Source organism: Salmo salar, chromosome ssa01 (genome assembly GCF_905237065.1).
Source record: "Salmo salar chromosome ssa01, Ssal_v3.1, whole genome shotgun sequence".
NCBI lineage: Eukaryota > Metazoa > Chordata > Actinopteri > Salmoniformes > Salmonidae > Salmo > Salmo salar.
This window is the reverse complement of record NC_059442.1, coordinates 142929143-142943927: the sequence shown is the minus strand read 5'-3', so window position 1 is coordinate 142943927 and position 14785 is coordinate 142929143. Positions and strand designations below refer to the sequence as shown.

Below are 14785 nucleotides of genomic sequence, written 5' to 3'. Positions count from 1 at the left end.
GCCGTCGAGGGTACGCCACAAACATTTTTATTTTTTAAATCTTCACATTTTCAAACAGTCCATTTATATTTTCCAACGGGGCTATACATTTGGGTGAGGTTTTCTCGCCTGAGTAGCCTCGTTACACTGCCAAAATGAAACCATCTAGTGTTCAGCAAAATCGCAACACAATGTCAAATACAGGTAGCCTAGTCAAATAATTAACATCCAATCATATTAACTGTTAAATGTCTCCCACACCTCTCGAGTCGCGTGCGCAAGCGTTGCAAAATAAATGTAAACATGCGTGTTATTCAATTATTGCACCTACACTGCTTGCGCGCCAACAAGCGTCTGCTTTGCCAAGCGCTAATATAGAAGTCAGTTCTATTTGTGACCCTGAACGCGGTGCAAGTCCTGCCTCTCCCATCTCCTCATTGGTTTATAGAAGCAGATACCCACGTGCCATCTCCTCGTTGGTATACCCACGTGGGTGATTGAAAGATGAACTGAGTTGGGTCGGTCGTCGTGATAACTATGAAAGTTCAATGCCAATCGCCATGAAGGTCCAAAGAAGAAAAGGCTTGGAAGGAGGAGAGAACTAGAAATGATTCGGTTGACCGTTTTATGTGTGGATTAATTGTCGGAGTAGAGTACCTTGTGCATTTCAGGTAAAATAACAACTCAATGTTTATATCCCAGGACAAATTAGCTAGAAACAGCAAGCTAGCTAAATAGGATAAATTAGCTAGCAACTGCAAGCCAGCTAGCTAAATTGCCATAAATATTTAATACTTTTTGACCTGTCCTCAAATTAATATAATTGGTTCAGAATTTGTTTTGAAATTTCAACCTGCATGTCGTGAACGCATTTGGTGTGGGGGGACAAAATCAATTGGCGCACGTGCGGCCGGTTTAGGTACGGTGTTACTCTCTCGCGAATATTCCACAAACGGTCCGTATGTAGCCAAACGTAGCTGCTGCTCATTCCGTTTGCTCGAAAATGAACAAAGGGTTAAAAAAAAGTAAAGCCCGCGTCCATAGAGACATATACCAGCTCTACTGGTAGTACTGCTACTACCAGCTGCTACTACCAGCAGTACTACACCTGCACCTGTCGACGACACAAGTTGTTCTGCTTCCACGAGCACATCCAATGCTAGCATCAGTAATTCTACATTTGTTGTTAGCCCAGCTAGCATGGACACTGACAGTTGTGAATCTGATGCAGCTGAAGAGCACCGAACAACAGACAGGGCCGTTGGACCATCGAAGAAGCGCAAATATGATGAGAACTACATTGATTTGGGGTCTTCTTATATTGGGAGTAGTGCCTTTCCTCAGCCACAGTGTGTTATATGTGCAAAAGTCTCACAACTCGATGAAACCTTCACTCTTGCACAGACATTTTAGAAACAAAACATACCAATTTGAAAAATAAGCTGCAGGAGTTTTTGGAGCGAGAATTAAGACTTTCGAGTAGTAAGACCTATAAAAGCAACAGATACCATTAATAAGAAGGGGCTAGAAGCATCTTATATGGTGAGCTACCGAGTGGCTAGGACAGGCAGGCCCCATACTATTGTGGAGGACGTAATTCTTCCTGCTGCCGCAGATATAGCTGGTACAATGCTGGGGGAAAACGCCAAAAAACTATACAGACAATATCTTCATCAAACAACACTGTTTCACGATGCATCAGTGACATGGCAGGAGATGTTTTGAAACAATTACTGCTTTGCATACAAGCCAGTGAATTCTATGCATTTACAGCTGGATGAGTCAACAGATGTGGCACAGCTCCTGGTATATGTCCGTTTACATTTATGGGGGTTTAACTAAGAAACACATCCTCTTCTGAAAACCAGGACATCATGAGAGGATATTTTTAAAGTACTGGACAGCTTTGTGACATCAAATGGACTTTTAGTGGTCAAGATGTTTTGATATCGTGTCTCGTGTGGCTCAGTTGGTAGAGCATGGTGTTTGCAACGCCAGGGTTGTGGGTTCGATTCCCACAGGGGACCAGTACGGAGAAAAAAATGTATGAAATCTATGCATTCACTACTGTAAGTCGCTCTGGATAAGAGCGTCTGCTAAATGACTAAAATGTAATGTAAAAAATTTAAATGTATCTGCACTGATGGCACAAAAGCCATGCCAGGGAGACATAGTGGAGTGGTAACTGGCATGCAAGCAGTTGCTCCCGACGCCACTTGAGTACACTGCAGCATCCATCGAGAGGCTCTTGCTCCAAGGGAATGCCTGACAGCTTGAAAGACGTTTTGGACAATCCAGTGAAAATGGTTAACTTTGTTAAAGCAAGGCCCCTGAACTCTTGTGTATTTTCTGCACTATGCAATGATATGGGCAGCGACCATGTAACGCTTTTACAACATACAGAAGTGCGCTGTTTATCAAGGGGCAAAGTATTGACACATTTTTTAAATTGAGAGACGAGCTTAAAGTTATTTACTGATCATAATCTTCACTTGCCTGACCACTTGCATGATGAGTTTCTCACACGACTGGCCTATTTGGGTGAAGGTTTTTTTCTCACCTGAATGATCTGAATCTAGGATTACAGGGACTCTCTGCAACTATATTCAATGTGTGGGACAAATTTGAGGCTATGATGAAGAAGTTGGAGCTCTTCTCTGTCTGCATTAACAAGGAAAACACACAGGTCTTTCCATCATTGTATGATTTTTTTTGTGTGCAAATGAACTCAAGCTTACGGACAATGTCAAATGTGATATAGCAAACCACCTGAGTGAGTTGGGTACGTAATTAAGCAGGTACTTTCCTGAAACGGATGACCCAAACAACTGGATTCATTATCCCTTTCATGCCCTGCCTCCAGTCCACTTACCGATATCTGAACAAGAGCCTCATTGAAATTGCAAGAAGCGGTTCTGTGAAAATGTAATTTAATCAGAAGCCACTGCCAGATTTCTGGATTAGGCTGCGCTCAGAGTATCCTGCCTTGGCAAAAAAATGCGTTGTTAAGACACTGATGCCCTTTGCAACCACGTACCTATGTGAGAGTGGATTCTCGGCCCTCACTAGCATGAAAATGAAATACAGGCACAGACTGTGGATAATGATTTAAGACTGAGACTCTCTCCAATACAACCCAACATTGCAGAGTTATGTGCATCCTTTCAAGCACATCCTTCTCATAAACCTGTGGTGAGTTGTTCACAATTTTGATGAACAAATAAGGTTTTATATGTAAAATGTTATATGTAAGATTTGTACCCATGTCCTATAAGAGTTCTTTGTCACTCACAACCTGGCTTGTGGGAAAACTCACACTCATTCTTATGTTTAATAAATGTATCGTGTGTGTGGCAGGCTTACAATGATGGCAAAAAAACATTTGAGAGAACGCTGCCCCTGGTGCTAGAGGGGGTACGCAGCTGGAGGTTGAATGTTTAAAGGGGTACGGGACTATAAGAAGTTTGGAAACCACTGATCTAGAACATGTTCATCCATCTACAGCACACATTCCATGCATGCAGCACATCTGCCCAGCACTGTTAATCGTGTGGAGCTCACACTCATTGTCTCATAGCCTCACTCTATGCTCTGGCTATGAAGCTGCTTTTAACAAATAGATTTTGTTCACCACCATATCACTGACCCTTCCAAGGCCAGATGTCATATGCGCTTTCTAGACTCTCTTTCTTCATCCGTCCTTCTACATCTCCTTAGTCCCAGTTTCTCTCACGCTCCTCTTTCCAATTTACCCTTCCTCTTGTCCTCTTTCTTTAGCTTACCATATCACTCGCTCTCTAACAATCCATTGCCTCCATTGTCCCTGTCTCTCTCTCTCTATCTGGTGTTGAAAGACATTGGAGTGGAGCAATTCTCAGAAGAAAAAAAAAGAATTGTACAGATGGGAGAGTGAGGGGGGTGGGGTGGAGTCCTAGAGGACCATCAAATCTTTGCTCCAATCTCATCTGGGCAGCGCAGGGGCAGGTACACCACTCAGACAACAAGGACAGGGACAGAAGGGTACACACACACAAAGTAAACTTAGACGTACTTAAAATAATTAGTGTGAGTGAATATAACCTGAACCGACTAGGAAACAGGCGCTTGCATGAACAAAAATCTAATCAAAACACCCATACAAACACATCTCTAATACATGTCCTCTCCACTGCAGGACCCCAAGATGGGTTTTGGTATTGCAGTGTCCGGTGGGCGGGACAACCCCAACGAGGAAAACGGGGAGATGTCCATAGTAGTGTCTGACGTGCTTCAGGGAGGGCCCGCCGATGGCCTGCTATTGTACGTACCTCCTGTCAATCAATCATAATGATGCATCATGTGTTCAGTCATTTTGAATCTACAGTTTGAATATCTCAGTGGAATTTTTTTCTCCCTCATATGTTAATTGTGTTTTGTAGTGAGAATGACCGGGTGGTGCAGGTGAACGCTACTCCCATGGATGGTGTGCCACACTCCTTCGCTGTACAGACCCTCAGAAAGTGTGGAAAAGTAGCCAAAATTGTGAGTATAATATTTGACATCCGTTTTATTATGGTGGCAAAAGATGAAGATGCTTGCGATTTTACATTTAGGATTTGAGTATAGGAGTTTGGGATCTGAGGGTTGGATAAGTGTCAATGATTCCTGACTGTTCAGTTAGTGCATTATGTGGTCTTTGGTTTTGACAGACGGTCAAGAGGCCCAGGAAGGTTCCGGTCAACCTGCTGAAACACGGCCCTTCCCCTGACGACCGTGTCTTCAGCAACAATGATTATGACCAGGACCGCCACAGTGTGTACAGTGGACGCAGCGGTCATCAAGATCGCGACCACAGCCAGGAGAGGGGAGGTTACACAGACGCTGGCTACCAGGGACAGGGCTTTGACCGGGATTACGGTCGAGATGACCGGGGAAGGAGTATGGAGAGGGACCTTGATCCAGAGAGGCAGTACAGACGTGACGGCAGCAAAGGTCGGACTCTGGACCGCGAACGTAGCCCTGACCGCCGCTACAAAAGTGACCGCACTCTTGACCGTGACCACAGCCCCAATCTGCGTTACCGTAGTGATCTTACTCTCGACCGCGAGCCCAGCCCAGACCGCCGCTACCGCAGTGAGCGGGCCCTTGACCGCGACCCCAGCCCTGACAGGCGTTTCCGTAGCGAACGCACTCTGGACTGCACTAACAGCCCTGACTTGCGATACAGAGCCAGTCACGGTCGTGACCGCAGCTTTGAGCGGAACCACAAACATGTTCCTAGTGACCGCGACCAGAGGAAGGAGCAGATGAAGAGGAGTGGGAGCAGGGAACGTCTGGATCGTTCACCCTCCCCCGCCTCCATGCCAATCCCCATGTCCCGCCCTCCTCGGGAGCCGGAGCCCCTGGAGAAACCCGTTAGTGTGCTGCTACTGAAGAACAGGCCCAACGAAGGTCAGAAGAGGTCTATATGAAACATTACATTTTATTGATCTCTTGCTCCTCCATTTCTGTTGACTCTACCTACCCTCTCCTCCAAGACTGCCTGTGTTTAAATGTTTACTTCGTTTTTATGTTGACGTGTGTTTGTGTTGTAGAGTATGGTCTGCATCTGGGTAGTCAGCTGTTCATTAAGGAGATGACCAGCACAGGTCTGGCCTGCAGGGATGGCAACCTCCAGGAGGGAGACATCATACTGAAGGTAGGAAGGGCCTCACACACAGACACACCACCGTTTCATCTCTGCCCTGGGGGAAGTATTGTTTCAGTGCTGCCTCTTCAAAAATGATGTGTAAAGTTGTCTAAAGGCATGACAGGTGGCTACAGATGTGAATGTGCTTTGACATCTCACCCTGTGTCAGATCAATGGTACGGTGACAGAGAACCTGTCTCTGAGTGATGCAGGGAAGCTGATCGAGAAGTCTCGTGGGAAGCTGCAGCTGGTGGTGCAGAGAGACAGAAGACAGGTCCTCGTCAGGATTCCTCCCCTGGCAGACAGTGACTCTGAGCTTGATGGTGAGAGACCCTCCACTCTGTCTCTGTGGCAGCAGCTCCTTTTCACTTTTTATGTGGACAGATTCAGAACTGTCCCAGTGCTTTTTTCTTTCATTGACCTTCTGTATAATCTGCTGATTTGAACATGTACGTTTTCTGCTGTCTATTGTTCTGTCCCTGTCTGATTTTATTGAAATGTCTGTTTAGTTTTTGTTTCATTCTCACAAAAAGCACTTTCCACCTTTTTGGGATAATCCTTTATTTATTTGTTACTTTACTCACCATCCACACGATCATTGGTATAGAGATGTCACATGCCCCAGAGACTTCTCACCCAGAATGTTCCATTCAGGGATGTAGTGTGGGAGCGCTTGCCATGGGAATATAATACCCCTCATAGTCCACCTATTGAATATGACAGAATTGTATTATCTTATGGTCTGACATGTAGCATATGTGCTGTCTAAGATTGGAGCTGCAGCTAGGTCATTGAGTACAGGAGTGCATGTCTGTGTGTCAGCCACTGCCACAGTGTAACTGTGTGAGATTTGCTGTGTCTGTTTCACTCTACTTAGAATGTTTCTTGGGTAAAAAGTTGAGTTGGTGTTTCACTGAGGCTGTATGTATGAAACATGACTTGGGTGATCTGTCTGAAGATGAACTAGATGTTGGTGATATTTTGTGTTCCAGATATCTCGGAGATCGAGTCGTACCGCTCCTACTCGCCACAGGATGACCGACGGGCCCCCACCTCAGACCTGTCTTCCCATTCCTCCAATGAGAGGCTCCGAGACAAACCCAGGTAAACCGTCACCCTCTGGTCCCACCTGCACTATGGATCACTCTTATGTAACAAGTTCAGATATTTACAGAATGAGTGTTTTTACTCCATCACTATGAGAAAAGTCTACTTTGACTGTAGCTGTGCTGTAGAGTTTGAGAACCATAGGATTCTGTGTGCGTTAACATCAGGGAGGACCCACCAAGCAGGCTGGCTAAGATGGGCGCCATGCCAACACCGTTCGCCATGCCGGCACGAGTATCAGATAGAGTTATGGAGGACACGCCCCCTCTGCCAGCAGAGAGGAAGGAGTCCCGCCCAGAAACGCCCCCAGGTAACTACAATGCCTTTAAACAAATGAATACGATAGATACAAATTTTATCACATTTACCTGTTATTATATAACCAGCATCGGGTAACTTACACCTTGGGCTGTACCTTATTACCGGCAGTCATGTCATAACTGCAGTTAATTCCACGTGACCATTGAGTCACGGTAGTCTCCTTTTATGCACTCTGGACATGCGTTGGTAGTACCAAACTTGTTAATGGCCATCAGGTCACTTATGGTACTCAGGACTCTACTGTCCCTCTAACATTTTACATTTTAGTCATTTAGCAGACTCTCTTATCCAGAGCGACTTACAGTAGTGAATGCATACATTTTTTTTCTCCGTACTGGTCCCCCATGGGAATCAAACCCACAACCCTGGTGTTGCAAACACCATGCTCTACCAACTGAGCTACACGGGACTAACCACTCTGACATCAATGCAAATGTATTATTATGCATCCTGGATGGGCTGGTTATTGTCTACTATGCTCCAAACATTCTATTAATGAGTCTGTGAAAGAACTTATCGACCTAGGCCAGTGGTCACCAACCTTTTCTGAGTAAAGATCACTTTCGCAGCCAAAAAGCAAGCCGAGATCTAACTCTTACATTTTTTTTAAACATCACTTAAAAAAATTTAACATTAACCTAATAAAAACAGTTCTGTAGGAATTCCATTTGTGCTGTAGGCAGGCCTAGTACATTATCACAGAATATTGGCGATATGCCTGGCCTGCCAATATTGTTCTTCTCAGACCTTATTATATTTCAAAACTCAAGCTTTGATAACAAAATAGATCAGTTGGTGTAGCTCTGATTGAAATAATTAGCATTTTTATTTTACTGGACTGATGGTACCTGCATTTGATGGTCATGGTGCTTTCAAGACACCTGGGAACTGGGTAAAATCACAACGTCCGTGATGTTCAAGTCGGAAAATCGGGGCTCTAGAAAGGTGCCAGAGTTTCTGCCTTGGAATTCCAAGTTGGATGACTGCTCAAAACGGTTTTGCCCAGGCAATCCAACTTTTTTCACAGTTCCCAGTTGTCTTGAACGTACTGAAGTCGGGAGATGTCCGAGTTTCCAGTTGTTTTGAACATGGCATTAGTCTCTGCAGAGGGAGGGAGAGAGCAGCAAAGGGTCAGCCTCTCAAAGTCCCTGCTCTCATTCCTTTCCTCTGGTGAGACTGACCAGAGAGAGGGGATACAGTCTTCCACCTGATGGCGAAACTCGAGTCGCACTGCATCTGCCTCATGCACAAATTCATGTTGTTCCTATGACCAGAGAAAGTTAAATATCCCTTGATATTAAAATGGACACGACAAGCTGCTAATAATACAAACGCAGGGCTATCACTACACTTGGCTACTCATTCATTTCTGCTGCGGAGCAAGTGGGAGGGAGAAGGCCTTTTATGTTTTGTAATAAAGACTGTGTTGACAGTGCCAAGTAAAACATTTAACATTAACTCATTCATAAAAACAGCAGCTCTTTGCTATATTCTTTGAAGTCTCTCTCTGGTCATGGTTTTACGTTATGAAATCTCACATAGGCTAGTATCAAACTTGTAGGCGCTGTGATTTGAGCGTGTTTGTTTCAGACAAATAAAATGGTTCAAAATGGGGACACTTTTCCAACCCGGTGCGCAGGGCTTCTGAATCAACTGCACCTACCGCTAACAGTGCAATATGAAAAAGAAAAAAGGAGCGCAAGCATTTATCGTTGGCTTTTCTACAGCGATGTTTGGTGATCGACTAGGAATGCCTTGAAGATCCACCAGGTCTGTGCAGGGCAACAGTTAGCCTACAATTATAGTATATTTCATTTGGAGTAGCCTAGTAATAGGGCATTCTTTTATATTTTCATAATTCAATTAATAATGATCTTTTTAGCTACAGAATATCTCACCACTGTGCGTTAACATCGCTCTCTTTAATTCCTTTCTCCACCTCAAAGTTGAATTATGTTTCATTGTGGAAACATGTTAGGCCTACTAGGGGGAAAGGGGGATACCTAGTCAGTTGTACAACTGAATGCCTTCAACTGAAATGTGTCTTCTGCATTTAACCCAACCCCTCTGAATCAGAGAGGTGCGGGTGGGGGCTGCCTAATCGACGTCCGTTTTCGGCGCCTGGGGAACAGTGGGTTAACTGCCTTGCTCATGGGCAGAACGATAAATGGAGTAGCCTACCTGCATGATTGAACGAACCGGTGGGAAAGCGGTCTCTGTTGGCTATTTTGTGCATTACATGTAATTTTTTCCCCCTGCCACTCTTCCTGCCCATTTGATAATGGGCTGTTCTAAATCGAAACTCATTTTACAAGACAAGATTAAATTGAGAATAGTCTGATGGGTGAAAATATGACCTCTTGATGTGAGAACAGCATGTGCAGCCTGAAGCAAGGAACAGAGTGCAATTTCTTTCTTTTTTATGTTATCAAATCATCAATCGCTTGTAGTTGCATCATGCAGCCCATATGTTTTGATTTCTAAGACATTAAGGTTTGTATCCTTCACAACTAAATTAGCAAAATAACTATAAATCTAGGGTATAGGACCTGTTTCAAGTGATCACTTTTACACTTCATATGCTCACTCGCTCCAGAATGGGAAAAATATCCTTTCTATTTTATTCAGCACAGTTCAATTATACTCTTCTTACTATAAAATCATATCAAATAATCACACTGGACTGATAGCATATCTTGTCTGCTAAATGAACAAGCCTATGGCATGGTGCATAGCCAGATAACATACAGTAGGCCAACTCATTCTGTTCTTCTGAAATACATGTTCATCATATCAAAATGTTTCTTCATACCTGCATAAAATAAGTAATGGATTTGGGATGGTGTATATTACATTTTATTTAGATTTGTTTTTTATGTAGATGTTCATAAAACACATCCGTGGCTTGTATGAGTGGAGGCTTGGCGACGCTCAACATCTTTATGTTAATTACCGGTGAATTACCGAGAGACTGGCTGGCAGTCTTTTGCATGACAATAACCGGCGAAAAAATTTAATGACCGTCACAGCCCTACTTACACCTCCATCATAGTAATGCTAAAAGAAGCACACAATCACTGATCTGTCTCACTAGGATTTTCTTTTTACAGCACCGGTAGTCAATGTTGCCCCAAAAGTCCACGCTGCCCCAAAGCTGCCACTGAGGCCAAGCATAGAGGACCAGGACATATACGGGTGAGTCATCGACTTTACATGCACAGTGTGTTGGTTCCTCATCTACAGAGAATGTGTCTAGGGTGCAGATTCTGTTAACTCAACAGTGTAGTATACTCTAAAGTAGATTATGTATAGAAATGTACAAATGTTATTAACTTGTCATTTGTCTGAAATGTATTATGTGTTGTCCAGCCCCAACACGGGGATGGTGCGTTTCCAGAAGGGAGATAGCGTGGGGCTGAGGCTGGCGGGAGGAAACGATGTGGGAATCTTCATTGCAGGCATTCAGGAGGACAGCCCTGCAGAACAGGAGGGCCTTCGCACCGGGGACCAGATCATGAAGGTAGGGGAAGGGTTAACTCTTAGTCTAATGTCATTGTTTGATCTGTGTCACTATATGAATAGCATGTCTTTGTCTGATTTATGTTTGTGTGTCTCCTGTGTGTCATGTTTGAAACCCCTTAGGTCTGTTCATGAGTGCTTTACGTGATAGATCTAATGTTATGTCTGTCTGTTTGTCCAGGTGAATAACATGGACTTCAGGGGCATAGTGCGTGAGGATGCTGTCCTGTACTTGCTGGAGATTCCAAAGGGAGATGATGTCACCATCCTGGCTCAGAGCAAACCTGATGGTGAGAAACGCCTTCACTCTATAGATTTAAGGCAAGTCTGTCATATTATTTCAGGTCATATTGCAGGTGAAGTAATTTGAGGTTTGTGGTGTGTGTTGTCTGTTCTAGTCTATAAGGACATCCTGGCATCGGGTAGGGGGGACTCTTTCTTCATCAGGACCCACTTTGAGTATGAGAAAGAGGTTCCCCAGAGCCTGCCCTTCTTCCGGGGGGAGATCTTCAAGGTGACGGACACACTCTATGACGGCAAGCTTGGTAACTGGCTGGCCATCCGCACTGACAAAGACAACCAGCTGCTGGAGAAGGGCATCATCCCCAATAAGAGCAGGTGTGTGTGTGTGTGTGTGTGCTAGTATGTGTGTCAAGGATTATGTGTGTGTGCGCGTGCAATGATTGGTAGTTGGTGCCAATTTATGATGCATGGCGTTCTCTGCTTCTCAGGGCCGAACAAATGTCAAATGTGCAGAACGCCCAGAGAGGAACAGCCAATGACAGAGGAGACTTCTGGAGGTTGAGAGGTCAAAGAGCGGTGAAGAAGGACCTCCGTAAGAGCAGAGAGGACCTGACTGCCATCTCTGTCACCACACGCTTCCCTGCCTATGAGAGGGTGGTCTTACGAGAAGGTAGGTCACCCAAGGCAGAAGACTCCTATCTCCTGTTGTGGTGTGGTCTAAGAGCCACTTGACTGCATAGAACAGAGTAAGATCAAAAAGGACATATCAGAACACTAAACCTTCGTTTGAACTTCAACTGAATGTTTCTGAAATGATTCTTAATTTTCCCATAATGGTCTGCACTAGACCGCAAGTAGAAGTCTATTCCAGATGTGAGATACTAACTGTGTCTGTGTTGATCCTCAGCTGGCTTCAGGAGACCAGTGGTTGTGTTTGGGCCCATCGCAGACGCAGTCAATGAGAAACTGGGAAACGACCTGCCTGAAGAGTTTGTCATAGCCAGTAAGTATGGTGCCTCTAACTTCTGCTTTTGACTGAATTTGCATCATGTATTTACGTTAGGTGCGCTCTATTTTAGCATTTTTTATTTCAATGCAAATTTCTCCCCCTTCGCTGACCAGGCAAGCTAAATTGAGCTCTGCCTTATTGCTTCTATGAGCGTGTGTTTATGTGTGTGTCTGGTTTTGGTGAGAAGCTGATGTGTTTTTGTTTGCCCACACAGAGACTGAGCCCAAGGATGCAGGCACAGAGAAGTCCTCCGGTGTGGTGAGACTCAATACCATTCGACAGATCATAGAACAGGTGAAGACAACCACCAGCATCTTCATCCTAATCATTACTACTATGATTATTATTATTTGACCATGCTGGTCATTTATGAACATTTGAACATCTAGGCCATGTGCTGTTATAATCTCCACCCGGCACAGCCAGAAGAGGACTGGCCACCCCTCATAGCCTGGTTCCTCTCTAGGTTTCTTCCTAGGTTTTGGCCTTTCTAGGGAGTTATTCCTAGCCACCGTGCTTCTACACCTGCATTGCTTGCTGTTTGGGGTTTTAGGCTGGGTTTCTGTACAGCACTTTGTGATATCAGCTGATGTAAGAAGGGCTGTATAAATAAATTTGATTTGATCATTACCATCCTCTTCATCACCATAGTAATATTCCTCATTCTTTTGAACACGGCAATTCTCATTTCCATCATACTCCACCTCACCTTACTCTTTCACTCTCATCTTTTCCAGCCTCCCCTCACATTGACCCTCTTCCTTGTCTCCCCAGGACCGCCATGCCCTGCTGGATGTAACTCCCAAGGCGGTGGACACCCTGAATTACACCCAGTGGTACCCCATCGTGGTGTTCCTCAACCCGGACAGCAAGGGTGGCGTCAAGACCATGAGGAACCGCCTGGTGCCCGGCTCCAGCCGCAGTGCCCGCAAACTCTACGAGCAGGCGGTCAAACTGAGGAAGACCTGTTCTCACCTCTTCACTGGTCAGTCACACACACACCACTGGCAGTCGGTGCCGTTTGAGATTAGGGAGGATTTTTACATTTTATTTGTTATGAGTGTGGTGTTTCTTTTATAGCATATTAGATGAAAGGCATTCATATTCCATTAATCCAGCTCAATGTAACAGTGATAGGTTTAGGCTACTACATGATACTCTAATTTTCCTTATACCCAGCATGAGGTTGCTACAACCTAGCCTATGAATGAAAGTTTACAACGTAGGTGCACAGGTCGAGAGAAAATTGGAGTAATCAAGGTGACAGACAGTGAAACATTCAATACCGCATTGCACACTCTTGCCTTCATCTAACTGATGAGTGGTGTCATCATTAGTCAAAACAGTTGCAAAACGAGTTTCTATTTGACAAATTCAGGTAGGTCCCTCTGTTTCTTTCCGTATGCTTCCGTTTAAAAAAAATGTTTCGCAACGGAATCGGTGGAATGAATAAACCCACACACACAGTTCAATTTTGTAGCAGCCACATACAGCATCATCACTTTACTCGTTGTATAATTCCTTCTCGCATATACGCGCTATCCTCATCTCACATTTTCCCTCCACTTGTGGACTTCTGTGCACACCACAACAGCTGCCTGTGACCAGGTGCAAAAACCTCTTCAAGCCAAACCCTCATACCATAACGTTACACTGCCTACATCGTTGTCACTATATTAACTTTATAGTCAACAAACTATAACTAATGCGTTAGTAAACACACAATCCAATTCATGTGTACAATTATACAGTACAGTGTACAGCAAGCAGTATTGCAGTTACACTGGTGGTCCTCGGTGGCAGTGTTGGATAGCCAGGGTGGCTACTGTGCCAATCTTTCTGCTTTGTTTCCATGCACAGCGACCATTGACCTGAACTCAGCCAATGACGGGTGGTACGGGAGTGTGAAGGACTCTATCCGGGCACAGCAGGAGCGGGCCGTGTGGGTCTGTGAGGGCAAGGTAAGCTCTGTTTATGCTTAGTAAATGTATACAATATATACAGTGCATTCGGAAAGTATTCAGACCCCCTTCCCTTTTTTACAAATTTTGTTACGTTAGTCTTATTCAAAAATTGGTTGAATTCATTTTTTTCCTCATAAATCTACACACAATACCCCATAATGTCGAAGTGAAAAATGTTTTTAGAAATTTTTGGCAATAAAATAAAAAACTGATTAATTACATAAGTATTCAGACCCTATGCAATGGGACTCAAAATTGCAGTCAGGTGCATCCTGTTTCCATTAATCATCCTTGATGTTTCTACAACTTGAATGGACATGATTTGGAAAGGCACACACCTGTCTATCTAATGTCCAACAGTCGACAGTGCATGTCAAAGCAAAAATCAAGCCATGAGGTTCAAGGAATTGTTTGTAGAGCTCCGAGACAGGATTGTGTCGAGGCACAGATCTGGGGAAGGGTACAAAAACATTTCTGCAGCATTGAAGGTCCACAAGAACAGTGGCTGCCATCATTCTTAAATGGAAGACGTTTGGAACCACCAAGACTCTTTCTAGAGCTGGCCACCCGGCAAAACTGAGTAATTGGAGGAGAAGGGCCTTGGTCAGGGAGGTGACCAAGAACCCGATGGTCACTCTGACAGAGCTCCAGAGTTCCTTTGTGGAGGTGGGATAACCTTGCAGAAGGACAACCATCTCTGCAGCACTCTGCCAATCAGGCCTTCATGGTAGAGTGGTCAGACAGAAGCCACTCCTCAGTAAAAAGCACACGACAGCCTGCTTTAAGTTTGCCAAAAGGCACTTAAATGACTGACCATGAGAAACAAGATTCTCTGGTCTAATGAAACCAAGATTGAACTCTCCTGAATGCCAAGCGTCACATCTGGAGGAAACCGAGTAACATTCTTACGGTGAAGCATAGTGGTGGCAGCATTATGCTGGGGGGATGTTTTTCAGTGGGAGGGACTGGGAGACT

General features: G+C 44.5%; 1 protein-coding gene across 5 annotated transcripts in view; it reads left to right on the top strand.

The window, feature by feature from the left end:
• LOC106566671 (tight junction protein ZO-2) overlaps window positions 1-14785 on the top strand; it is a 38125-nt gene that overhangs the window by 17467 nt on the left and 5873 nt on the right. For all 5 annotated transcript variants that reach the window (XM_014134946.2, XM_045691440.1, XM_014134939.2 and 2 more), the window contains 16 exons: window positions 4154-4278; window positions 4398-4500; window positions 4668-5409; window positions 5553-5656; window positions 5817-5970; window positions 6640-6751; window positions 6922-7064; window positions 10186-10270; window positions 10445-10595; window positions 10776-10884; window positions 10993-11212; window positions 11326-11507; window positions 11745-11840; window positions 12061-12140; window positions 12621-12831; window positions 13707-13807. In XM_014134946.2, the coding sequence (XP_013990421.2) occupies window positions 4154-4278; window positions 4398-4500; window positions 4668-5409; window positions 5553-5656; window positions 5817-5970; window positions 6640-6751; window positions 6922-7064; window positions 10186-10270; window positions 10445-10595; window positions 10776-10884; window positions 10993-11212; window positions 11326-11507; window positions 11745-11840; window positions 12061-12140; window positions 12621-12831; window positions 13707-13807 (2718 nt within the window). The remainder of the gene's footprint in view (window positions 1-4153; window positions 4279-4397; window positions 4501-4667; window positions 5410-5552; window positions 5657-5816; window positions 5971-6639; window positions 6752-6921; window positions 7065-10185; window positions 10271-10444; window positions 10596-10775; window positions 10885-10992; window positions 11213-11325; window positions 11508-11744; window positions 11841-12060; window positions 12141-12620; window positions 12832-13706; window positions 13808-14785) is intronic.